The 18,973-nt window shown below is 44.6% G+C and overlaps 1 protein-coding gene across 1 annotated transcript; it reads right to left on the bottom strand.

Moving 5' to 3' along the window:
• Positions 1–111: 111 nt before the first annotated feature.
• Positions 112–18,953, bottom strand: GINM1 (glycosylated integral membrane protein 1). Its single transcript, XM_077350224.1, has 8 exons — positions 18,723–18,953; positions 15,055–15,114; positions 14,130–14,226; positions 10,218–10,369; positions 6,814–6,970; positions 3,823–3,953; positions 1,547–1,707; positions 112–1,006 (listed from the first exon to the last, which is right to left on the bottom strand). Exons 1-8 carry the CDS (start codon positions 18,852–18,854, stop codon positions 904–906), a joined length of 993 nt encoding a protein of 330 aa, XP_077206339.1. The 5' UTR covers positions 18,855–18,953; the 3' UTR covers positions 112–903.
• Between the last annotated feature and the right edge of the window lie 20 nt (positions 18,954–18,973).

The raw sequence follows: 18,973 nt of genomic DNA on the forward strand, positions 1-18,973 counted from the left end.
GAATGTTTCCTTCCACAGCAAAGCTATATACCCAGCCTCTCAAATGTCTTTTAAGATATCATAAACAATCCAAATGGTCAGACAACTCTAAAGAAAGATTAATTTCTTAACTTCCCTCAACATGTAAAGATTTATTGAAAAGTTGTGATCATACAAATTTGTCTGGAAAACTGCTTTGTAAATCACCATTTTAAAGGCATTTGTGCTCTTTGGAAATTTACGTTGTACTGCAGCTTCAAAAAATGCAGTTTTAAAAGTGCCTATACCTTTTCGGAGGCCTTATTTTTATGGACCAAATAAAGTGCTTGTAATGTCAGGTTGCCTTTTGTACAGTAAAAGCATTACACCAAAGGCCAATTAATAAGAGTGAAACAAAAGCTCCTTCCCAACATTTGTCCCCCAAGGCACGCTTAAAAGCTATCCAGCCTACACTAGCTTTCTGTTACAGTTGTGTACAGTCCTCAAACAATTCCATTGTGCTAATAGGGACTAATAACTTAAACTCATTCCCATTACGATGTAGAGTTTAAAGCTATAATGTTAATATTTATTTGGAAGCAGGTCTTTCTGTAAAAAAAATATTTGCAGATTGAGGTTTTTTTGGATTAGTATGGCAGGTTTACACAGCCACTGTGCTTGGGCTGCTTAAACTGTACATTGAAAATTACTTCATAGAAGTTAGAATTTACTGCAACCATTCAATAAGAAACCCGTTGGGCTTGGTGTTTGCATGTGAGAGAGAAGACAGGGTGGTTGAAGTGAAACAAGATGAACTCCTTCAGGCCTCAGTGTTTGGTGTCCTTAAAAATGCTGATATTCCATAGCCTTTTCTTAGTAGCAATATATTAAGTATCATGCCAAATATTGGGTAAAACTCATACAAATACTTGAAGACAAACATTTTTAAATACATTTTTCCTCTATATTGTCTTTTTTTTCTGGCATGGCTGGAAGCAAGCTGATTGCAACCACAGGTATAACACTGAAATCAAGGTGGAGAATTCCCCTGGAAGAAAGAACAAGTTATCATTAAAACATGGATGTACGTAATTTAAGATTTTTGCAGTTTTTCTACTAAAAGCAACTCGAAAGTGGTGCGTGCGTGTGTTAAATAGACCTAGATGTCAGCTATTTTGGGCTAGGGTTTTTAAATATCAGCCCCAGTTCTCTTTGAAATTGAGTTGAGGAATTTGACACAGGGATACTAGAACAAAAGACTGACTGACATTTTGGACAGATATATTATTCTCAATATAAGATCGTACAAGATCAAGACACTAGAATTGAGGAAATTTGTATTGGTTTCTGTGGTCATTAGTCATACTATTGCCCAGAGAAACCTATAACGTTAGGATACTGATCATTACTAGGTTGGTACAATACATAAAGTTATGCCAGCCAGATGTGAAATAAAAGTACTTTGAAAGTTCAGCACTGTACTATGTGTGTGAAATTCAACCAAATATTATGCAATCATAAGGGAAGGGAGGGAAAAATAATTTAAAAACTTGCTTGCTTTTATAGGCTAAAGTAAAGTGGAACTTACTTGGGCTCACATGGGAAAAGCACTTTTAGAACTTTAATGATTAAAGCTGCTCCTATAACTCCAACCACAATAACCTCCATCAAATTAAAGAATACAGGAAATGACCGAAGCCAGAACTTGCAAAGCTCTTTCCGTAAGTCTTCCACCCACTGGCACATCACCTGCAAATGTAGCAAGGTTGCACATGAACCTTTGACAAGCAATCCAGCGATTTAGATCTTAGAGTTGTGACTGGACTGCATTAATGGAAGAATTTTTACCACACATAACTTGAACACATCCACCTCCCTCAAGACATCTGTAAGGGACAGGGAGCCCTTGGAAGTAGAATGAGAAGGCGGCGGGTATGCGTAGCGGGGCGCGGGGAAGCCATCGGCCCCCCTGGCAAGTGCACGGCTTCCCCGCACCCTGCCAAACACACCAGGGGCCTTGTCAGGGCGGCGGGTGTGCATAGCGGGGCGCGGGGAAACCCTCGCCCAAGTACACCCACCGCCTTGTCAAGTTACAGTTCTCAGAGCTTTCTCAGCCCCACTTACCTCACAGGGACTGTTGTGGGGAGAGGAACGGTAGGCAAATATAAACTACTTTGAGACTCCTTTAGATAGTGAAAAGTGTATAAAAACCAACGCTTCTACTAAATATGGAAAACTGCTTCCTGGTCTTTAGTAGTTAGTTCATAAAAAGATCTGTCTTCCCATCTTACGACTTTGTTGAGGTATCTTGTGAAAAGGAGTCACTAATTAGTAATCTGTTGGTTTCAGAACTTCATACTTCGAATCATAGAATCACAGAATAATAGAGTTGGAAGGGAACTCGTGGGCCATCTAGTCCAACCCCCTGCACTATGCAGGACACACATAACGCTGTTGCTCATCCACTGTACTGCCACCCCCTTAAGCCTTCACAGAATCAGCCTCTCTGTCAGATGACTATCCAGGCTCCGTTTAAAAATTTCCAGAGATGGAGAACCCACTACCTCCCGAAGAAGCCTGTTCTACTGAGAAACTGTTCTGTCAGGAACTTCTTTCAGATGTTGAATCGGAATTTCTTTTGAATTAATTTCCTCCCATTGGTTCTGGTCTGTCCCTCTGGGGCAAGAGAGAACAATTCTGCTCCATCCTCCATATGGCACCCTTTTAAATACTTGGTTATCAAATCCTCTCTCAGCTGTCTCCTCTCCAGGCTAAACAGACCAAGCTCCCCCAACCTTTCTTCATATGTCTTGGTCTCCAAACCCCTCACCATCTTTGTTGCCCTCCTCTGGATATGCTCCAGTTTGTCTACATCCCTCTTCAACTGGGGTGCCCAAAACTGAACACAGTATTCCAAGAGAGGCCGAACCAGAGCAGAGTAAAGCAGTACCATCACCTCCCGTAATCTGGACACGATACTCCGTTTGATACAGCCAAAAATCCCATTTGCCTTTTTAGCCACTAAGTCACACTCTTGACTGATGTTCAATGTATGGTCTACTAAGACTCCTAGATCCTTTTCACACTTGCTACTGCCAAGACAAGTCGCCCCCATCCTATATTGGTGTATTTGGATTTTCCTACCTAAATGCAGAACTTTACATTTGTCCCTATTGAACTTCATTTTATTGAGTTTAGCCCACTTCTCGAGCCTTTCAAGATCATCCTGTATTCTGTTGCTGTCTTCAGTTGTGTTTGCTATCCCTCCCAGTTTAGTATCATCAGCGAATTTAATAAGTATCCCTCCTAACCCTTATCCAAATTATTTATAAATATATATGTTGAACAACACTTGATCATCCGTATTGAACGGAGCTTGTCAGATGTCCTCACCCCAAACAATGACTCCTAATGTCTCTCCCACCTATCTTCCACAATGACAAGTGATATAAAGCAGTGGTCCCCAACCTTTTTCCGGCTAGGGACCGGCGGGGCAACTGCCCCGCCTGCGTAGTGCGCATGCGCGGACACACAGCGCGCATGCGCGGTGCGCGGTTGAAATCGCACATGCGCGGCACTTTCACGCATGCATGAAAGTGCCGCGCATGCGCGATTTCGGCCGCCCATCGCGCATGTGCACAGCGGCCCTGATTCCCTCTCCCCCCCCCCCTCCCGCAGTAAGAAGCTTCCCAGGCCGCAAGCTTGTGGCCCGGGGAAGTTTTTTACTGCGGGGGGGGGGCGGGGAGAGGGAACCACGGCCCGGTGCCCTGGCCTTCGCGGCCCGACACCGGGCCGCAGACCGCAGGTTGGGGACCACTGATATAAAGAATTAAGTTATTTTCTTTGTAGTCAGAGAAAACACACCTTGTAAGAAGATGTAGGATCTGTTCTGAGAGGAGTCTCTGGTAATTTGCCAGGCAGTGTCTCTTCATCTACTGTGGTTTCTGCTTGCCTGAGAAGATAGTGACTAGTTGTTTGCAGTGGACTTTCAACATCTACTTGCACAAAAATATAAGGAACAAATCAGTTTAACAGACTGCTTCTGGTGTTTTGATTACATCACTGCTCCTAGAGAGAAAGAAGGAGACGTGGGACAATATAATACAGAAGTGCTGCATTTGAAAATTACTTCAGTATGACCGATTATGCACGGTCCATAATGCCCAACATGGTGGCGACAAGGCTTCGGGAAAAATCCCATAGTATGACCGATGTCGCCGCCATCCGAGGCGTGGCGCAACCCAGACTGTTAGAAGACCTGCGTTAAAGGAACGCAGGTTCTTCCGTGGGCCGGGAAGCACAGCGGGCGCAGGCAAGGGCTGAGTCAGGCCAGCCCTGTGCATAATTGGAGGAGCTGGGCCTTGATGCCCGGCTTCTCCCCTAACCTATGGCGTCCCTGCAGGGACGCCTCTCACTCCTGCCAGCTCCGTGGCTCTGCAGAGCTGACCGGGGTATCATCCCACCCCCACCATGGTGGGAGAGCAGCATGCTGCTCCCCACCATCATGCAGCAGGGGGATTATGTCCCCGATCCTCCCTCCGCTGCTGGAGCTTCTGTGTGCGCCTGGCGCTTCCGGCTCCGCATTGCCTGCGCGGGGCCATTGCGCTGGGGCAGCCAGCACGCACCCAGGAAGCTCAGCCCGTGTAGAATCAGGTGACGGTAGGGCTTTCGGCCCCGGCGCAATGGCACAGTGGCAGCTCAGTGTACCTGCTGTCATGCATAATCAGTCTATATGTGTTTTATAAGAAAAGTGCTCAATGAAAGCTGAGTAGGATTCTAGCAATATGCCAGTGGACACTTTAACTACACTCGTGCCAATGTTGGAGTGGGGAGAGACCGAGAAGCGGTGGCTCTCCAATAGATACTTGCATACCCCTCTGGTTCTGGAATCATATTATAAATAATTTTTAACAACTTGGGATCCTGGAGATTCATTTCTTTGCTCCACCCAGCTCAGATGAACAGATCGCTACAGTCAAGGCACCTAGCCCAGCAGAGGAGAATATATTAGTTTGGGATCTGAGTGGGACTGTTCTTACAACTTGGAAGCTTCAGCTGGTACAAAATATTGTTCCCCTCCTTTAACAGACACAGAAAGCTGGAAGCAGGCCTAACCAGTGCTACACTGACAGCAATGGCTATCAGCAAGTTTTAAACTGTTATCTCTTTACTATCTTTAAACCGCTCCTGCGGAGCAGAAGGAATAAAGGAGTAAGGGCAAGTGGGGAGGAGTTAGGGTGGGCCCTGTCCGGGATAAAAACTCGGAGGGGTCAAGCAGGAGCCGCTTTGCGGCTCCTGATTCGCCCCTCCGAGTGGCACTCGAAGGCCAAGTGGCCAATAGGGAGCCGTGCAAAGCACGGCTCCCCATTGGCTACTTGGCCCGTCCTCCGAGGAGCACTCCGGGGAGTCCATTGGGAGCCCTCACGGAGGTCCTGCCGCAAGTCTCAGCCGGCCAGGTGGGTGGGGCAGGGCTGTGGGATCTGTGATGCGGCGAGGCTCTTCCTGGGGCCGGGAGAAGCCCGCAAGTCTCGGCCGGGTGGGTGGGTGGGGGGCGGGGCCGTAGGAGTCGCGGGCGCCCTTCTGCCTGGCCCGGGAGCAGCCTCACTGCGCCGAGGCTGCTCCCAAGGCCGGCACAAGCCTCCTGGTAGCTGCTGGGGGGAGGGGGTGCGCTCCAGCCTTCTGCCGGTCCCAGCAGCCACCTCGCCGGGCCGAGGCCGGGGCAGAGGATGGTAGAAGGCTCCAGGACGCTGCCGGGGGGGGGCAGGGGGGTGGGCTCAAGCCTTCTGCCGGCCTCGGGAGCAGCCTCGCTACAACGAGGCCACTCCCGGGGCCGGAAGAAGCCTCTGCGTCACTGCTGGGGGGTGGGGGTGGGCACAAGCCTTCTGCCAGCCCCGGGAGCAGCCTCGCCGGGTCGAGGCCGCTCCTGGGGTCAGCAGGAGCCTCCAGGATGCTGCCAAGGGGGGGGCACCGCAAGCTCCATGCTCACCCCGGGAGCGTACTCGCCGTAACCAGCCTGCTCCCAGGGACAGCAGAAGCCTCTGGATCGCTGCCGGGGTGTGGGGGTGGCTCCCGCCCTTCTGCCGGGGCCAGCAGAAGGCTCTGATATGCTACTGGAGGGTGGGGGCCATCGCCAGTCTTCTGCCGTCCCCAGGAGCAGCCTCGCCACCTCACAGATGTGTCGGCCGCCAAAACGCCCCCTGTCACGGCCTGCGAAGGCTTCCCCGGGGACAGGGGTCTTAGAGCCCATTTTATTCCTTATTAAAATGGACTTTAATTCTAGTTCCTATAATATTGTTTGGAATCCACATAACAGTAATGTTTATTTCAAACATTTACATGCCGGTTATCACCATCAAAGCAGCAGAAACTGCATAGTGAAAGCTCAATGAAAGATAAAATTATAAAACTAAACAGCAAATAGTAATACTTTAAAAGCTAAGGAAACATTATTATTATTCATTTGATTTATTCCCCGCCACTCCCTTGCGGCTCGTGGCGGGTTACAACATCTTAAAACCCCATTAAAATCCATTAAAACAACAACTACAATTCGACATTATTAGTTATCTAACTAGCATGGCAAGATTGGCTAATCAACTTCCCCTCCCACTACTGGCAGGTGGAGAGGGGATAGCAGTCCCAATCCCAATCCCAGATCCCGGGGGGGGGGGCATAGGTGTTAGCCTTGGCCTCAACCGTAGACCCGGCGGAAGAGCTCCGTCTTGCAGGCCCTGCGGAACGATGGAAGATCCCGCAGGACATAAAGTAACACTGGAACATAAAGTAACACTGGAATTACAGAAACATATCCCCCAAAAGGGAAAACCTAAGTGAATATAGAAGAGCTAAACATACCTTTTCCTGCAATATTAGGAAGTGTGAATAAGACATCATTGTCCCTAGGGATGGAATACAGCATGCTTTCCTTCAAAGGAATGGTGTAATTGGAGTGCCTAAGCACTCTTAAATCTCTCACTAGTAGGTCAATTTCAGTCACTTCATCTTGCTGAACCTGCAAAAGGTGAGAGCTAAAGATTATTTAAAGGATTTTCACACCACTTTGTCTTTTAAGTCAGTGGTCCCCAACCTTTTTGGGGCCGGGGACCAGGGTGGGGGGAGAGGGAGGCTTGGGAACCAGGGGGGGGGAAGGAAGGCGCGCCCACTGGTGTGCTGGCGCCTCCCCTCCCTGCAGCATGGCACTCACTGCGCTGGAAGCGATTGGCCGTCAAAGTGGCTGATTGCTCCCGGCGTAGCGAGCGCTGCGCCGTGGAGGGGAGGGAGGCATGCCCGTTGGTGCGGCAGCAGCACCTCCCTCCCCCCTGCTGCGGCCTGGTACCGAGGGCTCCATGGCCCGGTAACGGTCTGCAGCCCAGGGGTTGGGGAACACTGTTTTAAGTGATTCCCATCTGCCACTTAGTTCTGGAGTCTATCTAAGATAAGTAGCTTGCAAACTCATGATGCAATTTACAAAAGCCCAAAGGGCTATAGTAACATAAGTAATCTCTGAGTTGTGCAACCTGGAATGAAGATGATTCAAACCACAAAGTAACACAAAACTTTATCAGGCTAGGTCATGCAAAATAATGTGTCAGGCCATGCTTTTAAGGCTTTTTTTCTCATTGACATCCCTCTGCTGGACTAGAATGAACTAGTAAGAGGCTGTGTACATGTGAATTTATTCACAACATGAGTACATTCTCAACTTTACACTTCATGCACTACCTTAAAATTATCTCCAAAACAGTTAATACAATAACTACCAAGTAATTTGCGGGATCTGTGAAGCTCACATGATATCAGATACACGAAGGAAACTGCTATCCTTTGTAATTTCAATTGCCAGGCACCAACCATCCATTTTTTCTTGCGCACATGGAACAAGATGCACCTCATATATCTGCTTCATAAATTAAATTAGGGACAGGGATGCTACCAAGAGCCTTAAAATCATACCCTGGAATTCCTATTTTTATCTCTACCATACTGCTCTTAAATGTTGCAGCATCCAGCCTAAGCTTGCAAGCTGTGTTGTATCTTGTTGCTTGGTGCTAATAAAAGGTATTACATGGATTGTAGTTTGTTTTTGGACTAGCATACCCACAAACAACTTCCCTATAATTTATACGCACTTTTCTGAATTAAAACGGCATTGTTCACAGGACATTGAACAAATACACTATGATAACAATGGCTTTTAGTATATGCCCCTTCCCATAGTCTGTGTTGCGAAATCCACCTCTGTACTATAGAGGAAATGACAAATGAATCAAGAAAATGAAAAAATAGCAAATACTATCTGATTTCCTAGGTTCAAGTGGGTAGTTGTGTTGGTGTGAAGCAACAAGGTCTGAGTCTAGTGGCACCTTTAGGACAAACAGAGTTCAATTCTGGGTATAAGCTTTTGTGTGCCTACACACTTCTTCAGATACACAAAAGCTTATACCCAGAAGTAAACTTTGTCAGTCTCAAAGGTACCACTGGACTCAGACTTGGTTCCATTTCCTAGATGGAATGGATCTCCTCCCCATCCCCAAGCGCTTCCATTAAATAACTAATTCTACAATCTGCCAAACAATGTTGATATCTCGTGACATGTTCAGAATGCACTGTAGCTTTCCTAAGTATCAGCATGAGAACATCTGCCACACACAGTTGTGCATTTTTCTCACAGCTAAATGTTGTATGGTAATTCTACATGGTGCTATATTTAGTGCCCCCATTATTTCATACAACTGGTTTAGAAATGCAGGGCAGAGAAAGTGCAAGTGGACTCTTAGGAGGCTAGTATTTGTGATGAGCATGAACAGTTTACCTGTTATGGTTTTTTGCTCCCTCATTCCATTCTCCTTCTGGTAAAAACAAATTTGAAGTTTCTTAGTTTGGGGAGACTGGAATCAAGGTTCAGTGTGCCATGGTGACCAAATGAAGGTAGCCCAGGCTGACTGAGTATCTTCCCTATAAAGTGGGATTCTAAACTGGGATCTTGAACCAAAAATCTGCATTCAGACAATATAAGCAGACTTGAATTTGACTTAATGTTTATGTAAACTAAAAAGCTGTCAGTAACATATGGAGAGAACGGGGGAGATGAAAGATGGAGATGGTACATGAGCATGACCATCAAACCATATTCATGCCTGCCATGAACAAGCAGGGTGGTGGTGAGGGGTGGGTGGGTTTGCAACATCTGAATGCAGCCCATGTGTATATAACACTTTACAGCAATTCTGCAGCCTTAGTAAAGGAGGTTCTGGTGTTGAAATATGTGGTGTTATTACAATGTTTTAGTTGACACATTTTTCTTTGTTGAGTTTAGACAATTCCAAAGTATGCAAAACTACAACAACAAAAAACCCCCAGTGTGCTATCTTTTAAGTTCTCCAGAATTTTACATGAACTGGATGTTATTATTTAAAAACAAATAAAGGGGGGGGGGAAATAGAGATGTTTCCAGCCATGATTTTAAAGCCTTTTCTTGCCAGCATCTCTGTATTAAATGCCAGCTCAATGTTGGAAGAGAGTGAATCGGCAATTGCGAATTTACCTATAACAGGTAAAACGACCTTGTTTGAGTAACATATAGATCTGCTGGACTATTATCAAGTATATATTTTTCCCTACTGATGTTGATCCTTCATGGATTATTAAGAATAATTTTGCCAACCAGGCCCTAAATCAAAAATAAGAATATACATTATCCCATCCTGGATCCAAGTCATAGCTAAAAACAGATTTAGCAAATGAATTATTTATAAAAATAGGCAACTCTAAGAACAAAAGGAATATTTTAAAATCTCTCCCCATGAAAATGATGCCATACACAGGAACCATATGCTTCTGAACACATATTTATACTTTCCTTATTGGCATACAGGAAAGTTTGCGATAATTATTGTCAAGTAATGCAACTCTCCAAAAGCAGAACAAATATCAATACAGAACCCACATCTGCTAAACAAAGAGGACAGGTAGGTAGTCTGAGTTGCAGACAGCAGCATGACTGTCGGGGGTATTTTAGTTGAAGTGTGAGCCCAGAGAGACCACCCTCTCCATAAAACTCATCTTGGGCTACGCAATTCTCTCTTACCTCCTTGTCATGAATAAGGGGTGAACCACACATTCCTCCTTTGGGTGCAGAAAAATAGGCACGCAGAATGTTTTGGAGGTACAGGCTGTGCTACAGAGCATAATGAGCATAAATACGCTCACTGAGATTTACAAACATGCCAGCTAATGAAGTCATTCAAAGAAATATTCACCTGCTTTCCATCAATTTCTGTCACTTCTTCCTGAACGACAATCAACTGCAAGTTGGAGCTGGATGCCAATGGCCACTCATGGATCATGATGCGAACACTAACAATTCCTAAGTGCTTCTGATTCAGTAGGCTGTTGGCATTCTCACTCTCCACTATCAACAATAAAATTGCATATCACAAAGCAGAAAAATATAATCTCCAAATACGTTACATATAAAACTGTAACTTATGCCTTGCAGGTAGGATCCTGACCCACTCTACAGAATAGTTTGAGCGCAGCATTATTCATTACCGGGTTCAAGAGACACAAGAAGGGTGCAAATGCAAAAATTTGACATTTCCAAAACTCCAAATGGAAACTCCAGCAGCCTTTCTTATCCCAATGGGGATACAACAATTGGGTTTATCATTGTATACTCATTTCCACCACTGAACACACTGTGGCTTTATGAAGTCATGAAGTGAGCTAATGGATGTCAATGGAGCTCATGGAATGGAACGCATGGGAGTCAACAAAAAGGTAAGGCTGAACCACAAACAAGCAAAAACAAAAAGCTAAACTGCAGAAGGCAACAGCTTGTGCACACAGCTCTCTGGGGGAAATGTTTCTGGGTGGGAGAAAATGTGCCAAAGTACTGGCCATTTTTTTAAAAAACTGGCCATTTTGAAACATCTTTGGCTTTACAGATTCAATGGACATTTTCAACTAGTGGCTCCCAATGGCTGTTACGAGATGGTACAATATGGAAAGGGAGCAATAGCAGCAAGCAATATCCTATTTCTGCCTTTCTCCCCCTCCTATAAGCACTCAGATTTCAGTAGCAGAACTGTCCTTGCCACTACTCTTTCTGCATGCAGATTCAGAATTAATGTCTCAATAGTGCCATCATAAGCACAGTAACAACCTTCTAAGTCCATTGTCTTCTATGGACTTAGAATGTTGTAACCTTGTTACAGTACTGTGAGACTCACAGCTTTCCCTTAGAAAGCAGCTGGCCCTGAAAGCCTGTGAGCAATGCCTTGGAAGCTAAAAGAGGAGATCAACAGGGCTTCCAGGGGACAAAGGGACAGGCGTCAGTGCCCTCAATGGCTTACTGCCCTTCCTCATAATCAGACTAAATTTGTTATTGTTGCTAGGTGTGAAGTCGTGTCTGACCCATCGCGAACCCATAGACAATGATCCTCCAGGCCTTCCTGTCCTCTATCATTCCTCACAAGTCCATTTAAGCTTGCACAGACAAAATCAGGCAAGATAAAAGATATGCACACACATGTCCTTTAATTTGCAAACATTATGTGGGAGGCATTCTATTTCTAGGCATAGAATCTGGGTGACCTTGATGTAGAATTTTTTCACCCCAGGTATGAACAAAAAGGGACACACAATTCTACTCGCAGGTCTGCAGCAACGTGGGCAACATAACAAGAATCCTCCACATTGTTCAGTGAGCTTTCATTCCAGTCGTATGGACATTGTTAGAAACCATCTGTACTCTCATCGCACAGATGACAAAACAAGTCAGGTGGTATTAACTAACATACTGTTAACCACATGCAAGGCAATCACTAATAAAGTCTCTGTTTTCCTAGCTCATGGCCTGTATGACTAGTTTGCAAAATCATCATTAAATATAATAGGGGGGCACACTGGTATCAGCACATCTTCCAAGCCCAGATCTCAAGAATCCTTAGGCAGAAAGGAGCAATAACCTTCTTACCAGAAGGATGAAGGCAGGGGTTAGGATGGAAAGTAGATTCAAATGTATGCAAAGTTTGAGTAATTTCCCTGTCCTTGGTGCAGTGGTTCTAATCTGGCAAGTCGGGTTTGATTCTGCACTCTCCCACATGCAGCCAGATGGGTGACCTTGGGCTCACCACAGCACTGATAAAGCTGCTCTGACCGAGCAGTGTTATCAGGGCTCTCTCAGCCTCACCCACCTCACAGGGTGTCTGTTGTGGGGAGAGGAAAGGGAAGGCAAACGTAACCCGCTTTGAGAATCCTTCGGGTAGAGAAAAGTAGCATATAAGAACAAACTCTTCCTCTTCTTCTTCTTCATGAAGCAAAATCTTCCTGAGATTTCTAGTGTACAGGATTTCACTTGAAGCCAATGTCTCTCCCCTCCTTCCTTAAGCCCAATCCTGGTTGGAAGCAAGACCCAGGCCAACAGCTTCATTCAGGGCAGCCATCCACCCTAGCTGGCTGAGGGATAGCACCTGTGTGCTGTTAGAGACATTCCTTGCTAGCATAAGGGCAGACACACACGTGCAACTCTCAGCTCCTCTCAGTTTTGGGGATGGGAGAAGGGAGGTCATTCCTTTTTTTGTTATTGTTGCTACTGTCGTTGGAAAGGAAGGAAATCTCTACAGATTGCCTTTCCCTCCCAGACTTTCCTCCATTTAGACATGTGGATATCTGCTTGACACATAAAAGGTTTATTTAAGGAATTACATCATGCACACAATCACAAGGCCTCAGAATCTTGTGAAGGAAACTGGAAGCAAAGCCAACAAAATTGAAGAATCAAGCCCTACAATGCTTTACATTTTCTTGTCTCGCCTTTTCTCCAGGCCTACAAATCATAATTTAAAATATACCAAATAAATAAAATCCTAAAATAACCCCTCCAGTAATGCTCCTCCCCCAACATTACATCAATACCATGATCGTATTGATAGTATTCATTGCTCCTGAAGGAAATGCACTTAGATCCTAACCCCCAACATGGATATGCATCCCACAGCGTTCAAAAGAACTTCCTCGAAAATATGGTTAAATCTGTAGCCTTTACAATCTACACTCACACTGAAGTATATTTAATCAAGCCATGTTGATCAACTGCTGGGGTCCCTAAAGGGAATGGTGCTTAAGGTATTAATATATCATGTTTTAGGCTTTCAGAAGCCAATTTTAAAAACACATTAGTATGTCCTTAGCACAAAAGCTGATCATAAAGGATAGATGATCTCAGAAGAGAATCTTGAGACTGGCCATAACCAGTGCATCAAGAGACAGCTCAGTGCAAGAAAAAGAAAAGTTCAATTGCAAGTAATTGCTCTGGCCTTATTAATTATGTAAGACACTGTGTGTATCCTCAAATCACAATGTTTCTCTACACCAGAAAATAGAATGGCTTCTCCCTTATCATAGATGCAATATTTATTTTTCCATTGGTGGACCATAATACCCTTTAAGAAAGACATTCAATCCCAATATAGATAGAATTTAAACAAAGAACATTTCAGGAAAGTAATGTTAAAAAAAGATTATCCAAAAGGGTCTTGCAATTTTATATATGTTCTTTTGCTTCCACGCCCATCCACTTGGATATGTGCCAGGTTAAGAGAAGAGGCGGACAAGCCTTATCAGGGTGGAGTCACATCCTTGAATTTAGACTGCCTGGTCTGTTGCAAAATTCCTTGCATTTAAAAAAACAAACCGAGCGGCTTTCGTGAAGTCAGAATTTAATCTGAGTTTGTTTGTGTGCGCCCCCCTCCCCCTCGGGTTAGATGGTAACTAGCAAGGGCATCTAATTTTGTCTTTTGTTGTGGGATCTTACAGACTAATGAACTTATTGTGGCATCAGCTTTTATGAGATACAGCCTACTCCATCAGAAATATCTAGCACAGTGGACTTTCTTACTAACACTTATGCCACAATGAATCAATTTGTATGTAAAGTTGCATGAGGCTCCTATGCAGAGTTATTTCAGTCGAAACCCACTGAAAACAACAGGCTTAGGCTGAAGTAATTCTGCACAAGAGTATTATTTTGACTGCAGTGCACTGATGTGGATGGCCCTCTGGCATTTAGATGTTCAAGGAGTATAATGCCCCTTATTCATTGCAGCATTTTCATTATTGGTGGATCTCCTGGAAACAAACAGCTCTCATAAAAAATAAGTGATACTCACGTATCCAGGTCTGGCATTTTATCCTGGTAACCCCACTCTTCAGTGGAAAGTCATTTACATACACTTGGCCATCAACATAGGTGATATTAAGTACAACCTAAACAAACAAACCAAGAAAAAAACCAGGAGACATATATACATTAAATACACACATCTGCCAACGCAAGGTGTGGTGGGTGGGCGACTTCCAGGTATAAATTAAAGAAATTAAATTTTTAACCAATTTTTAAAATCTATTTACCACAACAATTAATTCATTTAAAAGGTAAAAATTCATGCCACACTAAATTCAGTGTCTCAACTCCCAGCAGTGTCAATGGTTGTTAATATATCTAAGAATATAACCCATTAAACTTCAAGAGTCTTCTATGAAAATAATCCAGAGAGGTCAAGCAGACAAAGCTCCGAAGGAGCTACACCTCAGTTCAGATTCCAGGCCCAGCATGAACGCTGCAGGTAGCCACGATTTCTCAGCCTCAGTTATTGTCTTTAAGTTGGGAACTGTCAGCTTTCAGGGATATGAAGATAAATACCCTTGAACCTTTGCTGATAGGTTTTCAGCTTGGGGGCAAGTTATTTGTTGGGAGGAAGTGCTTCTGGGATTATTCATGCAATCTTGTAAAATGTTTGATAAATTTACGGTACTCTTAAAATCATGCACACGTACCATTTCTACTGATGGATCACAATTAACAAAGGGGGAAAAAACTTTTCTCTAAATTTTTATCTGACTCTTCTTACAAAGAGCAGGGGGTGGGGAAAGAGAACTATTCCCTCCTCTCTATTTTATCTTCAGGACAATCCTGTGAGAAAGATGAGGCTGGGAAAGTGCAACTGGCCAGAGATCATCCAGTGAGCTTTAAGACTGGGTGGGAATTTGCAATGCTCTGACCATTCTATGGCAAGTATAGCAAGACTAACATACCTGTCCTTCCTGAAGGTCCCCATTGTTCTGCAATATGGTAATATTAATCTTGATTATTTCCTGCAAGATGTTAAAGAAAGGAAAGAACTGTGAGGGAAAGAAAAGTGCCTCAGAATAGAAGTCACTTGGCACATAAGCTAAATTTCTGCTTATTAAGCCTGAAACCAATGAGAGTAGAACAAAAATCCCAAGTCAATCTCTTAACACAGAAGGAGTATAATTCAATGTATAACCATTTTATCATAACAATGATTATAAATCTGTATGTTTTTGTCAGTATTTATGAGTCACCATTTTTTCTTTATACTGGGAAGCAGCACATAACAAAATCAAGGTAAAAGGTAAAGGTAAAGGTATCCCCTGTGCAAGCACCAGGTCATGTCTGACCCTTGGGATGACGCCCTCTAGCATTTTCATGGCAGACTCAATACAGGGTGGCTTTGCCAGTGCCTTCCCCAGTCATTACCGTTTACCACCCAGCTAGCTGGGTACTCATTTTACCAACCTCGGAAGGATGGAAGGCTGAGTCAACCTTGAGCCGGCTGCTGGGATTGAACTCCCAGCCTCATGGGCAGACAGCTTCAGACAGCATTTCTGCTGCCTTACCACTCTGTGCCACAAGAGGCTCATAACAAAATCAAAGTACACTGTTAAAAAAATTTTTTTTAATTAAAAAAAAATTTTTACAGTGTATTTTAACAAAATCAAAGTACACTGTAAAAAAAAAAAAAAACAGCCACTCAGCAGTATCCTTGTATAAGATGACCATGAACACAAATACACAACTTCACAACACTCACGGATAAAAGTGGGAAGGCAGGTTGGTTTTAAAAGATTAAAAGGGGCATGCATAGACGTGCTTCACCCAGTTCCACAGCTTATCCTCGCCAAAGACTTCTGTTAAGGCTGGGATAAAAATCAAGTGTTGTAGGGAGGGAAGCCACAAATGAGAGCAATATTTAGCATTTCCACTAATATGTTCCTTTTCCTCTCAAAATTAGGTTTGACTTTTTAACCCAGCCTTTCTCAACTCTTTCACTGAAACATTCTGCCTTGGCTGCCGGCCTGACGCGTTGGAGGCGCTTTGCGCCTCCTGACGCGTCAGGGTGCCGGCAAGGAAGCAACTGCAGTTGCTTCCTTGTTGGAAGGGCGGGAATCGGCCGATGGTCTGTCCGGAGGAAGGGGCCAATCAGGCCCCTTCCTCATCACGGACAAAGCCCGCCCTAACTCCTCCCCCAAAGCGCTTAGCGCTTTATTTAGTCCGCGGCGCCCGCGCTGCGGGCATGTTAAGGATAGTCCACAGTGCCTGCGCCGCGGGCGTGTTAAGGATTAGTAATTACAGATAGTCCCCAACCAAGGAAGTAGATCATACGATACCAGGACATATGTGAGCATACACACTCTTAGAAAATTTTAGAAAAACTGGCAAAATTTAGACATATGGCTAAAATGAGAGAAGTTGCAAGAATGGCAGGAGAAAACATGCTGGGATCTGGATCAAAGCTCAAAATCTCTTGCCTTAGGCAGCAAGTAGTGTGCTGGATTTCTGTAACACACAGCATTTGGACTGCAGTGACCTTCGTTAACGTTCCCTAGCTTAGCATTTCTTGCTTTAACAAGCATGTCTACTCAATGACTGGAAGGAAGTTTTTCCTGGTAGTTCTGAATCAACCTTCATCTGAAAACTTCTGTGCCTTCTCATCATAATTGCAGCAGATCCCACAGTGTTTCCTTTGTGATGAATTTAAAGAACAACTGACTCAAGTAAACAGGCAAAAAGAGAATGGGGGCGGCTGTGGAGTATTTGAAAGTTCAGGGACATTGCGAAAGGAGGGAAACTCTGCCTTGTGTAACAATTTGGAAAAGACACAGGAACTGAGCAGCAGTGATCATGTACGAGGAATGCATCAGAAGCAAATGACAGCAAACACAACTCCTAGTACCTTTCAAGGGTCTTTGCAGCCCTCGCAGCTTACATTTTATAACAAGATAAACTTCTAAAATAGTTGTGGACAGGAAAATAAAAATAGAGACCTTACAAAGTGGTCTCAAGTCCACAAAAGTTTATGCCAAAACAAAAAGATGGTAGTTTTTCAAGACTGTTTGACACTAATCAGTTAACAGACTTCACTCACTCTTGCTTAAGCAACCCTTTACGGTGCCATAGGGCTCAAAAGTTGGAGACCCTGGCTCTTCTATTGCTTGTCTAGAAGAAAGATAGACATGGAAAACAAGGCACCTGCCACTAAATTGCCAGCAGTCCATCTCAGGAAGTCTAGGTGGAGACTCACCTGCTACACCTTCCAAACAGATTCTTTATGTATGCTAATTGTGAACCTTTCCAGGCCCATAATTGGCCATTTTGGGAGGGGGGGGAGTGCAAGTAAACATGATAATATATTATCATATCACCCAATATTTTAACAAATATAGAAAAATATATTAAAAATTAATTAGCTCCCACCCATTTGACAAACCCTTGTCAAGAAACCCTGGTTGAGAAAGCTTATTCTAAGGATTGTATTCTGTAAAGTCAGGGGAAATATTTCAGCATTTCCCTCTGTTTTTCTTGAAAGCAATTATTTTTTTCTGCAATAAAAATGGGACCAGGTATAGCTGCTTTTTGGCTCCAAGAAGGAAAATTGTTGCTATGTCTTATACAAACAACTTGTGAAACTAAACTCTCAAAAAACAGTATGAAAAACAAAGAATGGAAGAGGCTAATACATGTCCGTTTGAGGAAAACTATATACTGTAAATTTTCCTAAATATACGGCATTCAAAACCAAGGGTCAAATTAATCAAACGTAAAAGCATCCTTTTCAGCTGTTCATGGCAGAGGCTCTGTTTGAGGACTCCCCTAAGCATTAGCTGGGAGACTGGGAGCAGTCCTAAGGGCTTGTAAATTATGGCTCTCCAAACCCGTCACTGCACTTTTAAACTTAAAATTAATACAGATGTGACGTAAAACACTTCAGCATAACATCCACAAATGACATAATGCATCGACAAGCTCTCTATCTGCCGTTCTCTGTTTCCCCTTCGAAGGCTTGTTGGCTGTTATTTGTTACTTTATCAGTAAATTTTTGAATACAGAAATAGGTTTGCGTGTTACTCAACACAGTGGAGATTTGTTATATGAAACAGTCCAACGCTACTGATCAAAATCATTTTATAAATAAATGACAGGAGCGACTATACCCATAGGAAAAGGCAGGCTGTTTTGAAAATATATGTGTACCATCTCCGTTCAGACTCCTGCACAAATCTGTGCATGCAACAACACATTCCTCTTCACTTAGCAGCCACATACCCAAACGGCGCAAGGCCTGACCCTATCCCTCAAGCAATTCGGCTTATAGATCAGTACACGAATCGGATGATGATGAGGCTCAACCCCCCATCGAGACTAGTAGATTCCTTGGCATTTCATACAGAGACGCCATAATGTACCCCGCACACACCACTTGCAGCAAGCACCCCCTTGACACGAAGCACCCTCTGCACGCACCCACACACGGCCGTTGCCAACCATCAGGCTGGCCGCGATGCCCTCTCCCCGGACAAGCCGTCAGTCCCTCCGCCCCCCCCCCCCCGCTCGGGGCTCCTTCCCCTCCCGCCCCCGGCCTCACAGGGGGCCTTGCCTTGCCTTGCCTTGCCTTGCCTACCTGGCTGGCCACCTGGGGCCAGAGGGCTGGAGGCTCCCGAGCGGACAGGCAGGGGGGCGGCAGGAGCAGCAGCAGCAGCAGCCAGCCCGGGAGCGGCCAGAGGGCTTCGCGTGGCCCCAGCGCCGCCTCCATCTTGGGAGCCAGGCATTAAAACAAAGTGAAACATCAACAAAGCCAGGGGCGGCGGTGGGCGGAGCAAGAGCGGCGAGGAGCAGGAGGAGGAAAAAGCCGCCCCCGGGAAAGGCGCGGAA

This window comes from Paroedura picta, chromosome 1 (genome assembly GCF_049243985.1).
Source record: "Paroedura picta isolate Pp20150507F chromosome 1, Ppicta_v3.0, whole genome shotgun sequence".
In the NCBI taxonomy this organism is placed as follows: domain Eukaryota; kingdom Metazoa; phylum Chordata; class Lepidosauria; order Squamata; family Gekkonidae; genus Paroedura; species Paroedura picta.